Source organism: Physeter macrocephalus, chromosome 14, assembly GCF_002837175.3.
Source record: "Physeter macrocephalus isolate SW-GA chromosome 14, ASM283717v5, whole genome shotgun sequence".
NCBI lineage: Eukaryota > Metazoa > Chordata > Mammalia > Artiodactyla > Physeteridae > Physeter > Physeter macrocephalus.
In genome coordinates this window covers 91495185-91509161 of record NC_041227.1, presented here as the reverse complement: position 1 = coordinate 91509161, position 13977 = coordinate 91495185, and the positions used below count along the sequence as shown (strand labels likewise).

The 13977-nt window shown below is 58.0% G+C and overlaps 1 protein-coding gene across 27 annotated transcripts in view; it reads right to left on the bottom strand.

The window, feature by feature from the left end:
- The window catches only part of CAMKK1 (calcium/calmodulin dependent protein kinase kinase 1), a 49165-nt gene that overhangs the window by 19385 nt on the left and 15803 nt on the right, over window positions 1-13977 (bottom strand). For 12 of the 27 annotated variants that reach the window (XR_008619125.1, XR_008619129.1, XR_008619134.1 and 9 more), the window contains 7 exons: window positions 12724-12923; window positions 10828-10881; window positions 10126-10199; window positions 8366-8453; window positions 8017-8145; window positions 5472-5575; window positions 1-131 (listed from right to left, as the gene is read on the bottom strand). The exon at window positions 1-131 is cut by the window's left edge. Coding sequence is in view for 5 of the 27 variants with exons in the window: in XM_028498155.2 (XP_028353956.1) it covers window positions 1-131; window positions 5472-5575; window positions 8017-8145; window positions 8366-8453; window positions 10126-10199; window positions 10828-10881; window positions 12724-12923 (780 nt within the window). In the remaining 22 variants the exon portion in view is untranslated. The other 15 variants (XR_008619130.1, XR_008619133.1, XR_008619121.1 and 12 more) reach the window with 13 other exon arrangements.

Genomic DNA, 13977 nt, shown 5'->3' with positions numbered 1-13977 from the left:
TGGTGACCAACGCAGCTGCAGAATAGGCCTTGGAGGGTGGGGCCGGCACTGACGAACAGAGGCGGGGATGGGGGATAGCCGAGTCCGGGAGGCGTGGGTGAGTCTGAAGAGCCGTGGGGAGCAAGGAGTGGCTGGAGGGAAGGTGGGCGGGGCATGGGTCAGGAGAGCGTCCAGGGAGGCCTGTGAGGCTAATGGCAATGGCCTCAAACCCCAGGCTGAGCACCGAGAGGGGTGGGCGTGGTCAGGTGGGTGCCCAGAGGCCACTCTGGCAGCTTGTAAGAGGATGGACTGGAGCACCGAGGACCGAGCAGTAAGGAAGTGAGGGGTGGTGGGTCCAAAATTGAGGGACAGCGAGGGTCGGGAGGGAGTGGCATTTGGGGAACTTCTGCCTGGCTCCCAGGACCCCCTCCTGCAGAGGGCTTGGTGTAGCCCTCATGGGACCTTTGCAGGATGACCAGGCAACAGGCAGGAGTAGCTTTGGTCTCCATTTCTCAGATAGAAAAGCTGATCACCATGATGGGCAGCCTCTCGCTTGATCTCCTTCTGGTTGCTCTCCAGTAGCACCTGGTGAGGAGCTCTGCAGATGAGCAAATGCCAGCCATGCAGGACGTGTTGAGCTTCCGGTCTCTAAGGCTGGCTGCAGGCAGCCCCAGAGGCAGGAAGTTCTCTGGGCTGTTTTTTAAGGGTCTCACTTGCTGAGTACTTACTATGTACCAAGCACTATGTCATATGCTTGGCACAAATACCTCATTTAACCTCACACGAACCCCACGAGGAGGTGCTGATATTGTCTGCCTTGTGCCAATAAGGAAGCTGAGACGCCTCTGACAACTTGCAAAGGGCACACAGCTATTAGACGGCAAAGCTTGGATCCAACATGAAGGCTATCTGACTTCAAAGATGACTTTTCTCATCACGGCCACGGAGAGGCCTCCTACGAGCAGGGAGCTGCCGGCTCCAAACAGTTGGTACCAGTGCCCAAGGCTAAGGGGGCACTGGGAGGACACCGGCCCGTATCACAGGGTCTCCTGTGAGGCTTCACTTGGGACTTCTGCCCCAGGCAGAGTAGCACTGGCTCCCGAGGACCAGACCTTGGCCTCCCTGGGCCCCTGCAAAACAGGCAGGATGCCCTGATGGGCCACCCACTGGCTCCCAAACACCCTGTTCTTCCCAAGGAGGGGCCACAGGACCTATCCAGGAGACTGAGCCACATCCCGGACTGTAGCCCCTCACCCTCCAAATCAACCCTCCCTCCCTCCCTCCCCCACCCCCAGAGCTCCTCCCATTATTGTCCTACTCAGACCCCCGAAGAAAAGTTAGCAAAGCCAGCTGGTGAGAAAGAACACATCCAGATGCAGAAAATGTACCTACCAAGTTTGGGGGGTTTGTTTGGTTTCAACTCAAGAAAGGGCTTTTATTATTTTTAACTCACTTCCTAGGAAGTTAATTTTTAAAACACTCTTACGGAGTTTGTCCATCCCTTGTGCTACATTCAGAAACGATGATGCCAACCCAAACCCTCGGTGATGGGGTGAGCATGGGCGATGAAGCCGGGCCCAACTTTGAGCTCTGCGAGGGGGCAGCGTGTCCCTGAAACCCCTACCCTCCAAGGCCCCAGCGCAGAGATGCTCAGGGAAAACGTGCTGATCCGTGAATGGCCTCCCACGAACTCTATAAAAGTGTTCTTAAGAACAGTACCGAATTATTGTTTAAGCCCTGGGTTACAATGAGGAGCAGGGAGAAATGTGGACCCAGTGACAACTGGCCGCGTTCTGCTCAGAGCCTTAAATACACATAGACGCTATATTACAGATGCACGTGCTGGTGCAAGACATGCTGTGTGCAGCAGATGGGCACGCACGGGCGTGCGTGCATGGAGAGGCGACGTACACCCACAGGCACAGACACACGCGGGACGCGGCCTTCCTCCAGCCCCACCTCCTCCCCTTCCGAACAGAGTGCTCCTGCGACAGGAACCCCGTGAGGGTGACTGAAATCCCTTGTCTGGCCCATGTGTTCAGGGCAGGTATTTGAGTCCTGCTTTATTTTCCTCTGGGGGTCAGTCTCTTCAGCACTTGGTCAGTCAAGGCCAAGCCAGCCAGCCAGGCACTGATCCCAGAGAGAAGTCGGCTCCAGCTCTGAGCAGGAGGGATGGCAAGCGCCCTGGGGTGAGCCAGTGACAAAAGGCCCACCTCTCCGTAGCCACCTGCCAGCGTGCACACCCCACCGGGGTTCTGGCTCTAGCGAGGCCTCCAACCTGGGCAGTTGGTCCTTCATCATTGGCACGCGAGGGCAGCTTCCAGGACCAGATGGGGAGGCCGGTGCTGGATCGAAGACTGGGTTTCGATTACTTCAGCATCTGCAAGGTCACAGCCCTGTGAGTCCAGGGCCCTCGGTGGATGTCAGCCCTGGTATCTCTGGCAGCCACGGCTCCGGGGAGCCACGGGGGGAGGGAGGGAGGCGGGCAGGGAAGGGTGGTTCTCCTGGTTCGGGCCTCTGCTCAAAGCCTCACTCAGCCCATCCTCCAGAGTGTAAAACACAATCCGGGAAGGTCAGTCCAATCCACTTGGCTGCCAAGTGATGGTGGGCGTGCTGGGAAGCACCCAACGCTGGAGGAAAGCTTGATACTTGTTCCCAGGCAGAGCTTTGCACCTGCCTCCCCCACCAAGTTACCAAAAAAAAGATAACGAAAAAGGAATCTGGATTCTCCAATACTGGCCCCCGCCCCAGTGAGGCCCAGGAATACCCACCAAGGGCCCAGAGCCTCCACGTCAGTGTTCTCAGTAGACAAGAGCTCTGGCAGCGCCTCCCTGAGGAGGGCAGGGTACACCCCTCCTTGTGCAGGTGGCAGCTGAGCCACGCCCGCCCGGCCTCCGCAGTGGTAGCGAACGAGGCTTCCACCTGCCATCTTGGTTTCCTGCCTCCTGCCCCTGGGCCTTGCCAACCAGCTGGTGAGGTTTCTAAGGCACCACGGGCACCCAGCTTCTCCAAAGAATGGGTCCCGCCAGGGAGAGCCAGGACGAAACAAAAGGCTTTGTGGGAGCCCTACCCCCCAAACCCCAGGTGACACGCCTTCCGATCCTGTCCCTGGACACGCACTTGCGGAGGTCATGCAGCACGACGGGGGAGGAGGGCCGGGAGAGGGGCCGCAGTCCCCAGCCCCCGCCCTCAGGGGCGGCTGTTGGCATGAGGGCAGTGGGCCTTTGGAGGCGCAGGATGAGTGTGCTGCCGGGCGGCCCTGGGCGCATGCAGGGGCTCAGGACGCAGCCTCATCTTCTTGGACGCCGGGGAGCTCCGGGCTTTTGCCTCCTTCACCACACCCATCCTTCCTGTTCAGGGGACACCAGAGGCAGAGGGACCTCAGGGGTCAGAACATGCATACACGAGGACCGTCACACACACTCACAGGCATTTACATCCACATCTCTCAAATCCCCCCTCACCTACTTTCTAAGCTCATCTCAGCCTCACCCTCCCGCATTGTGGTCCCTTGCTGGTTTCCTCACCCCTAGTCTCAGCCCACAACCCTCCATGGCTCCGTACCGCCTGGAGACGAAGTCTAGATTTCCCAGCCTGGCTTCCGGAGCCTCTCCAGATCTGACCTTCCTGAGCTGACTTCCCTGCATCCTCGAGGACCAGCCAGGTCACAGGCCTTCTAGGTTGGCCTAGATCAGCCCCCATGGTCCTGGGTCGAAGGGCTTTGGTTTTGCATTTTCTTTTCTTTGTTCACAGGACAGATTCTACCTATCAGTCTCAGGATTCTGTCACGTATTCAGTAGATTCCTGTATCTGCTTTTTTCCCCCTAAGACCTTTTTCTTTTAAACATGATCAATGAGTGGATTTTGACACCTTTAAAAAGGATCCCACTTAAATCCCACTTAAATCTACTGCAGAGTTTCAACAATTATCCCGACGCATAAAAAACAGAGACAATCAAGGACAAGTGTTGGGACTCTGATGAGGTAAAACCTGCTTTTCAAAATTAAACTTGAGTCGCAGAACTATAGAATGCTATAGCTGGGAAGTATTAAGCCCAATCCCTTCACAGTCCAGATGAAGGAACTGACCTGTCTCCCCATGAACGTGTCCATGAAGGACAACGTTTGCCTTGTTCAGCTGTACTCTAGATGCTCAGCCCTGTGTCCTGCGCGGATGCGTCCCTGGCCTGTGACTGGCCTGAACCACCACTAGGGGGCGTCTAGTCACAGACACTGAGCTGGAGACCAGACGTCCAGGTTTGCGCCTCATGGCCCTAGTTCTGCCTGTTGTCCCCGGCATAGTTAGTAATAGCTTCCTCTTTCACTCTCAAGGGTGGCTCCATTTGGACGCAGAATATGTGGTCCCCTACACCATGCCCAATTCCAGCATCGCAGCCTGCAGATCTATAAGAGCCCAGGGAACCCCTTCCCTAGGCCTGGCCACCTCACAGAAGAGACAGGGAACAGGAAGTAAGCTTCGGACAGTCGAGGCCTCTCCCAGGCCCCAGAGCTCACCCCACTTAGGCCAGGGAGTCTGTCAAGAGGAGGGCAAGAGGCTGGTACACGGACCTCCCTGGGTGCAAGCAACCTCTGGCAGGTAGCAGACACCAGCTTGTCCACTATGATGGGACCCCTTACGTCGGAAGAGGGTGGTCTCACACAGACGAAACCCACATCTGGGCCCCTGGACGGCACAAGTGAAACTGCTCCTTCCCCAGAGGCCGACGTACCCGGACGGTGGCCGCCGCTCACCTCCCCGGGGGAGCACATCTCCTCCGCAGAGCGGGCTGGCTGGCACAGCCCCTCTGTCCCGCAGCTCCCTTCGCAGGCTAGAGGAAGGCGACCCAAGTCCCAGGACCACGTTCTGGTCCAGGACCCCCCTACTGTTTTCTCTCTGCAGGTCTGTGCGCAAACTCCAGCAGGCCTTGTCAGCATCCCAAGCTTTCATTTCAGCGGGAGAAGGTGGAAACGCTGAGGGCAAGGCTCACGGAGGTCTGGGGAACTGCTTTTCTGCCCTCCCCCAGGAGGTGGCGAATGTACCTGCCGGGCTCTCAGGCGGGAGCCGGCAGCACTGGGGGCTCCTCTGCCCTGGCCCCTCATCGTCGTCACCAGCCCGCCTGTCCTTACTCGCTGAACAAGCATTTACGAAGTGCTGACTGGGTGCATGGCCTTGGCGATGGCCGGATGTGTAGCACAGGCCACTCAGGAAGGCAGCTGACCCACCCCACCCCCAGACCAGGAAGAGTCAGCAGAAGCGTCCCTCCCTCCACACGCAAACCAACCTCTACAAAGAGTTCTGCCTGCAAACCTCGACTAGGCTGCCGTGGGCTGAGAACAGAGGTGCAGACAGGACCCTGCGCTGAGGCCTGGCCGAGTCTCCAGGCTCCGGGCTCAGCCTGCACAGCCTGGTGACGCTGAGAGTGAGGGGAGGGGCCGCAGCCCTCACCCCACCGCAGGGAGCAGCCTGCAGGCCTCAGCCCACCAGTACTTACGACGATAAGCTTCCCGGGGCAGACATGGATCGCTCTTCTCTCCGCGCCTGGGGCTCAAACGGGTTCCCAAAGGAACGCTTTCTCAGCATGGACTTAACCAGGATCTGGGGAAGACACATCAGCGTGAGGAACGCAGGCCCCCGGCTTCCCAGACGCACTGGCAGCCTCCACCCTGACTCCCAGACGGGGAGGCTGCTGGGTGGGCCCTGCTGAAGCTCCCTTTCCCTGGGCAGAGCAAGGAAGAGCATCCCAAGCAGAAGAAATGGCAAGAGCACGGAGGGGAGCTGGTTGAGGGTGAATTCCGGGAACGGCAAGGAGCCCGGCGCATCTGGTGTGGGGCGGGCACAGAGGCCAGGAGCAGACCAGGAAGGGTCTGGAATGCCAGGCTGAGGGCATGGGGAGTGCAATTAGGAAATGCCTTCTGGCGACACAGGAAGGATGGAGTCAAGAAGAGGCTGTCCCAGGGGCCAGGGAGGAGCTGCGCAGTGGCCTGGGGGGATGCCAGGAGGGGACAGGCTGCTGTGCCCTAGCTCTCTGACTTTGTCCCCCCTCCCGCTATAAGGACAGCTCCATCCTCCGCCCACACGCACGCAAATTCTCACACACCAGCATAGCATCAGGGGTGCCTTCACTTCTTCCCTCCTTCCTTCTTCCTTCCAACAGAAAGTATTTATTGAGCGCCTACATATGCCAGACACTATTCGAGGCACAGGGCCCACAGTGAGACAAAAATTCTTGCCCTCATAGAGTTTATATCCTAGTTGCGGGGACAGGCAATAAATAAGACAGATCAGCAGAATATATGTCAGTTAGCGGTAAGGGCTCAGGAGGAAAAAATACAACAAGGAAGGGGGATAAGGTATGACAAAGAGGAGGTTGGAATTTTCGATAAGGGGCCGGGAGGGTTCACTCCCGTCTCACTGAGAAGGTGACTGTGGAGTGAAGACCTGAAGGGATGAGGAAGCAGCCCTGTGGACATCTGGGCCAGAGGACCCCAGGCGGAGGGAAGGGATGTTCAAAGGCACCGGGGCGGCAGCTTCCGTGGCACGTGGTCGGAGTGAACGGAGGGAGGAGAGGAGGTGGGCAGGGGAAAGGGGGGCAGGCAGGCCGTGCACGGTCTGGCAGGCAGTCAGGCGCGTGGCTCTTACTCTGAGCGACACGGGAGCCCGAGTGAGCAGGGTCTGAGCTGAGAAGGGACATGACCAGGTCACTGGACCACCCTGGCTGCTGAGTTGAGTGTTAACTGTAGTGGGGGCAAGGGAGGAGGAAGGGCAGGGGGGCAACCTGGGAGGCGATTCCAGTGGTTTAGAAAAGAGAGCATGGTGGTTAAGACCAGGGAAGTGGCAGTAGGGACCCTACGGGAGCTGACCATTCCAGGGACCCCATACAGCCCTGGAGCTCTGTAGAGCACAGGACTTTAGCCCGCTGGCCCTACTGGACCCAGTAGGGAGGCATGAAGTGCACAGGCCAGACCCCATGCCAGGCACAGGCCCCAGCTCGCTCTCCTGGCCTTGTGGTCACCCCGACTCACTGTGAAACCTCAGCGCAGGGCAAGCCACGGCTCTCAGTGTCCCCCCCCCCCCACAACCCCCCAGGTCACTGGACCACCCTGGCTGCTGAGTTGAGTGTTAACTGTAGTGGGGGCAAGGGAGGAGGAAGGGCAGGGGGGCAACCTGGGAGGCGATTCCAGTGGTTTAGAAAAGAGAGCATGGTGGTTAAGACCAGGGAAGTGGCAGTAGGGACCCTACGGGAGCTGACCATTCCAGGGACCCCATACAGCCCTGGAGCTCTGTAGAGCACAGGACTTTAGCCCGCTGGCCCTACTGGACCCAGTAGGGAGGCATGAAGTGCACAGGCCAGACCCCATGCCAGGCACAGGCCCCAGCTCGCTCTCCTGGCCTTGTGGTCACCCCGACTCACTGTGAAACCTCAGCGCAGGGCAAGCCACGGCTCTCAGTGTCCCCCCCCCCCAAAAAAAGCCAGATGGCCATCAGGGGCTACGTTAGTAACTTCCAACTGTTAACGTGGGAGATGTCCAGAGGAGGATGCGAAAAGCTGAAACATGAGAGGAGAGCGGAGGGAACACACAGGTGGTGTCTGCCTGACACGCGGGGGCCCCGGGACCACGTCTCCAAATCAAAGGCATCCTAGGCCTTTTCCCTCTCATGTCCTTGGCACCTAGTCCAGTGCCTGGAAAATAGCAGAAGTTCCATCAACGTTAGGAAGGAAGAAAGGGAGGGAGGGAAGGAGGGAGGAAGGAGGGAAATGCTCCTGCGGTCGTGGCGAATGTCGACACTCAGTGAGGGCAGTGTATTTAAACCATTCGCTCTCCTCACCACACCTCCTGGTCTCCCCACCACGAGGCTGAATAATGCCACCTTGTTCCTGTGGGCCTCTAGTGGAACAGTGGCCTCAGATCGGGGCTGGCCAACCAGGAAGCCCTCTGCCCCCCACAGGGCCCGGCACAGAGCCAGTCTCAGGCGGCAGCCACGCCCACCGCCCAGGCCCTCCCAGGAGTCGGTGCCTTCCAGCCCCATCCTCTTACCACTGTGGTCCAGCTGGGGATGAGCCTGACTGAGTTCTTCACCTCCTCCTCGGTCACCTCCACCACGGTGCAGTGCTCCTCCTCCGAGGGGAGGGGCTCCTCCCCATTCTTGGTCACCCAGGGGTGCAACTGCAGAGCGGAGGGCAGGGAGGGTCAGGGCCACAGGCGACAGGCATCGGGGAGCAAGGGACCCAGGCATGCCACCAGCAGTCGCCTTGAGGGTCCAAAGCCCAAAAACCCCAAACCCCAACCCAATACACAGATGTGCCCGGTGTAAGGCTCCCCAGAAGGGGAGACTGAGGCCTGTTTTCCGTGGCCCGGCCCAGCCCAGCACCTCTGGTTCCCCAACCTTGATGTCTGGCACCCCAAGTCTTGTTTCAGGGTTCTTGTCTAGCATCTTCAGGATTAAGTCCTTGAGCTCTTCGCTGACCTCTGGCCTAAAGAAGGGGAAGGAAGGAGACGAGGGAGAGACAGCTGATGGTCCTTTGCTTCCCACCTCTCCATCCCACCCTGCTCCAGGCTTCCCTGATCAGTGCACACCAGGGCAGAGACACCGCCGACCCTCCTTCTCAGAGAGCAGGAGGGACACCCCCAAAGGTACCAGGGTGGAAGGAGAGAGTTCCAGAACAAGCGTATGGATATCCTTCTCCCCTGAGTACGAAGTAAAGCAGTCTCCCTCAGGAGGCAGAGGTCACAGACACAAACGGGGTCCCATGGGTGCTGGACACCCCCTGGGAGGCAGAGGTGGCAAGGATAATGCGAGAAGAGTCGCTTTATGGGACCCCCTAGGGGCCTTCGCCCCCACTCACCATCTTATCTTCTCCTCCGCCTGGGAGGCGGCCAGGGAAGATACCCATTTGACAGAGGAGGAAACCGAGGCTCACTGCCACCCAGAAGAGGGAGGGCAGGGGCGAGACTCAGGGGGAGGAGAGCAGGACTCAGGCCCGCATCAGCTTCGACTGACTCTGCTTAAACTTCAGGCTTCGTTGCTACTTAAATTCTTGGGAGAAGGAACCTACTCTCAGGGATCTGACCTTGGCTCCCTCTACTGTCCTAGATACTTAATCCCTTTTCAAACTCCTGGGCTGGGGAGAAGGATATACCTCGGCGGGGTTGCGGGGGTGGAAAGGCTGGGAGACAGGCAGTCACGGGAAAGGGGAGGAAGCCAGTGCCGTGGGGATGGCAGCAGGGAGTGGGGAGCCGGCGGCAGGTGAGCAGGTGGGGGGACCCAGGGGTCCCTGAATGCCCGGGCCAGGGCGTGCCTCTTCTTGTGGGCTTTGGGAAGCCTCGGAAAAACTTTCAGCAGGCGGCGTGGTGAGATCTGTCGCGCTTCCTCAGGGTTACTCTGGCCTGACTGCGGTAGCTGGACAAGGCAGAGGCCTGAACTAGGCAGGGGGTGCCGTTGGCAACGGAACCAAGAGAAATGTAGGAGGTGGACTCAGCACGGCTTGGGGCCGTACAGGAAGCGGGTGCGAGGGGCAGGGACACGGAGGACAGCTCCCAGGTTGGTTTCTGGCCTGGGCACTCTGCGCAGATGGTAAAAGGGCCCTGAAAAGTGAGGCGCTAGGGGACTCAGGCCGGCTGCCATGGTAGCTGGCATCATAATCGGAAGAACCGTGGATGGGTGGGGAGGCCTCTCCAAACAGTCCTTCTGGGCTCAGAGACCTCAGTCACAAAGGAAGGGGCAAAGGGGAGGGAGTGGCTTCAAATCCCAGACCCACTGAGCCTCCACTTCTCCATCTGTGAAACGGGGAAGCGCACTGGCATCGTGAAGCCCCCCCACCCCGTGTGGAGAAGGTGGAGGTTCCCCGCAGGTGCAGGGTCTGCAAGGGGTGATGCCACTGACCTCCTGGAGGCCTTCAGTGAAGAAGCAGGATGAGTGTGTGACCTGGGCTCCCGCCCCACTCCCAGCCTGAGTTCCCATCGGTTCAATGAGAGCCAACCCAGATGTCTGAGACCCCACTCACATCCCCCTCCATTTGCTCCCAGGGAGCAGCACCCCAACCTCCAGATCTGCAGGCTGGGGTGGGGCCCGGAAAGGACAAAAGCTCTGCTAAAACCCAGACAGGCCTCCCTGGGGGTGGGCGGGGCCCGTGGTGGACAACTCACTCCTCCGGGAACACGATGGCCTCATTCTTGATCTTGCGGTGCAGGGCCAGGATGAAATCATCGATGAACGGGCACTGCAGCGGGGAGAGACAAAGGATGCGGCGCCCAGCGCCTCAGCTCGCTGGGGGCAGCTCCGGGCTCCTCGGGAGATGGGGGGGACCTCGTCTAACTGGTTCAGGTCCCAGCCCACAGGAGATGCTCGACAAACGCGGACTGAACGAACGAGTTCATGACAATCACTCGCAGCAAGGCCTGCACTGCCAGGGCCGGAAGTTTGGGAACATGTTCCCTGAGATTCCCTCCTGGGCCTCAGCACGGTCCCTGGAGTGGGAGAACCTGAGGACGGGGATCTCGGCACGTCGAGGTTGGGTGTCCGGCCTGACCCAGAGCAGAGGTCAAGGACAATTTGCTGAATGAATGAAAGAGTGAGTGAATATGTGAATGAATGAATGGCACCGTCTACACCTCCCTTGGGATGTCTGCTGTCCCAGGACTCCTGCACGTGAATCCATCCCCGCAAGGGGACAAGAGGAGAACAGAAAAGTCCCTTTTCCTTCCGTCTTCTCTGAGCTGGGTGGGCTCTTTCAAAAGTCACTTTACTTAAGGACACAAAGGCAGGGCCTGCATCTGTCATGGTGGTTCATGGTGCCCAGCCCATGGTGCCAGGGCTGCCCCAGCTCTGCCAGCCCACCCAGCACTCACCTTCCCATAGACAAAGCAGTACAGCGTGACCCCTGTGGCCCACACGTCCAAGGCCTAGAAAGAAGCAGCTCATATCAGTCCCCCCAAAGGAACTGACACCCCTTGGGCACCCAGCTTCAGTGGGCCATGGGAGAGGGCAAGTGGGGAACCTCCTTCCTGAGTCATGTATTCACTCAACAAGCACTCCCAGGCCCCTGTTCCATGCTGGACCCTGTGCTGAGCACTGAGGACACAGGGACAGCCAGGCCAGGGCCCTTGCTGTCAAGGGTTTCCAAGTCTCCTTGGAATGGGCCCAAACCAGACATGTTTCCAACTCAACAGGTACAAAACCCCCTTCATCTACAGGGCCGCATTTGCTGTACGCACGACACAGACGCACCCCAGAAATGACAGTATATGTTGAACTTATACTAGCTAAGCCAGCTCTGGCTGCGAGAAGTCATCCTTCTCCCTGATGACCCACGGGAGAAGCCACCATCCACCTTCTTTCTGACACCAGAACAGCCCCTGGCCCTCAGCTACCTCCACAGCCCCTTGGGGCTTCCGTGCACCCTTGAACGTGCCCTCTCTCTACAAGTTCCTCCACTGGAACCCCACCGCCTCTCCTGGTATCCACTTTCTCTCTTATGTGAATGATTCTCAAATCTCTGCCTACGTATTCCTGCCACAGATGCCTCATCTGAATCCAATCAGGGAACACCAGACAAATGCAAACTGACATCATTCTACAAAATAACAGGCCTGTTCTCTTCAAAAATGTCAAGGCCAAGCCACTTTTCCAGATTAAAGGACCCCAAAGAGACACGACAAGTGAATGCAGTGACTGACCCTGAATCAGATCCCGGACCAGAAAAAGAAAAGGCATTAAAGGACAGTATGGGGACAACTGATGAAATCTGAATAAGGTCGATTAGATAACAGTCTTTTATCGATGATAAATGTCCTAACTTTGATAACTGTACTGAGGTTATGTAAGAGAATGTCCTTATTCTCAGAAAATATCTCCAGAAGTATTTAGTGATAAAGGGGCATAATGTCTCCAACTTCTATAAATATAGGGAGAGACAGTGAAAAGGTAAATGGGACAAAATGTCAATATATTGGTGAATCTGAATAAAAGATATAGGGGAGTTTTTTGTATTATTCTTGCAATTTTTCTGTAAATTTGGAATTGTATCAAAATTAAAAGTTAAAAAAAAAATCTCCATCTACAGCCGTGTCCTGAGCTCCACACTCACACACACGTCCAAGTGCCTCTGGACCATTTCCTCCAAGGCAGGACCACGGTGGGGCAGCCAGTACTTCACAGGGTAGAGCAGGATGTACCCGGGGACACACAGAAACACAGGCCCTGCTCAGAAACCTTTGCCACTGCCTGTCACTTAGGACAAAGCCCAGACCCTTAGGACTTCCAGGCCCTTTAAACTCTGTCCAAGCCCCGCTGTGCCCCTCAGTTCTCTTGTATGTTCTCTGGGCTCCACCTCCTGCTCAAGTTCTCCCCATTCTTCAAAGGCTGCCGTACCCAAGAAGACAGGGGAACCTCTAACGTCCCCCCAGACACGAGCTCTCCTGCCCTTGCACCATGACCAGAAGGGCACAGAGCTGGGCCGTCCAGGCTCCGTCTGTTCCACAGCCCAGCTCAGAACTCAGCAAAGAGCAGCTGGCGGGAAGTATCTGCAGGGAAGACTTGGGGCCATTTTGCTGGAGAACGAGAGGGGGCCCAAGTTCAGCGAGTCTGTCGGACTCCAGAAGGAGGCAAACATGAGGGAGGGGACCATGTTCGGTCCCTCCTGAGACATGAGGACCCTGGCACCCTGAGGTTGGAAATGGGACCCCGTGGCACGTACTCCCACCCCTCCACCTGAACCCCAACCCAGCCCGGGTCCTGGGAGCCACCTTCCCACTGAAGCTCTGGCCGGACTCAGAAATGGCCTCGGGGGCCATGAACGCTGGGGTCCCGGCCGTGCTGGACAGCCGAGCGTCGTTCCCCTCAAACTGGTTGCTGACGCCGAAGTCGGCGATCTTCACGTGCCCGTCGTCCCCCAGGAGCAGGTTGGATGGCTTGATGTCCCTGTGGATGATCTTCTGGTAGTGCACTGCAGAGAGAGGCAGCTCGAGCGCTGGCCTGGGGCCCTGCCGCCCAGACCCCCCACCTGCTCTTGCCTGGCCGTGGAGGCTGCCTCAAACTCCAGGAGAGAAGGAGCTGGGACTTCCTGTCCCCTGCACGCATTCAGCTCTCGAGGACCTTAGAAGAGGACTTCAGGGCCCCCTGCGCAGCTATGCAGTGACGACACTAACCTAGGCTGTTAGTAACAGAGCCAGGACTGGACTCTTAGGAATCTTTGGACCCCAAGTCCAGCGCTCTCTGCATGGCAATCAGGCATCTGCCACTGAGGGTGGACGTCAGAGGAAACTGGGGGAAGGGGTCCTCCGTAGGCCATCCCTGGCCCTCCCGCGTGAGTGTTGTCTACAGGCTTGAAGGCCATCAAAATCTTTCCCCGGTTCCATCCCCCCACCCAGCCTGTCACAGCTGTCCCTGTTCCTCGGACTGAGGGTGGGACTGTGGGGTATCCTGCAGAGGTACCGCCTCAGCCCTAGGGACTCTGGGCTGATGAGGTTTTGGAGAGGGAGGGCACCCCAGGCCTCGGGACTGCCAGGACGAATGTGGCCTGGGTAAGGGTCGGCCCTCTCCAGTAGGCTGAGCGCCCATTCTGCTTCCTGGGTCCAGCACTGCCGGGAAGAGACGGGCAGCTCAGGCTGAGATGGCCAGCGATGTCCCAGCAGAGAAGAGGCACTGACCTCATCCCACAGCCATCCACTTATGGGCTCCCTGCTCAACAAATACGTTCCCCTGGACCAACAGACCCCAGGGTGTTGGAGAGGAGGGAGTGGAATGGGAAGGAGGGAAGGGGAAGGGGACGGAGAAGGAGAGGAAGGCTGGGGGTAGAGGGAGTGAGCATCATATATTAATAAGAATAACAACAGGACCCGTGGCCCTATAGCGATTGCCTCCTATGTGCCAGGTACACACAAAGCATTTGACACACACCCATCAGAACACAGAGGATCAGGAGGCTGTGTATTTGACCTTGCAAAGTGGGCTCAGATTCTTATCTCAAACCCTGGCATCTCCCTGGAACTCCCAGCTCT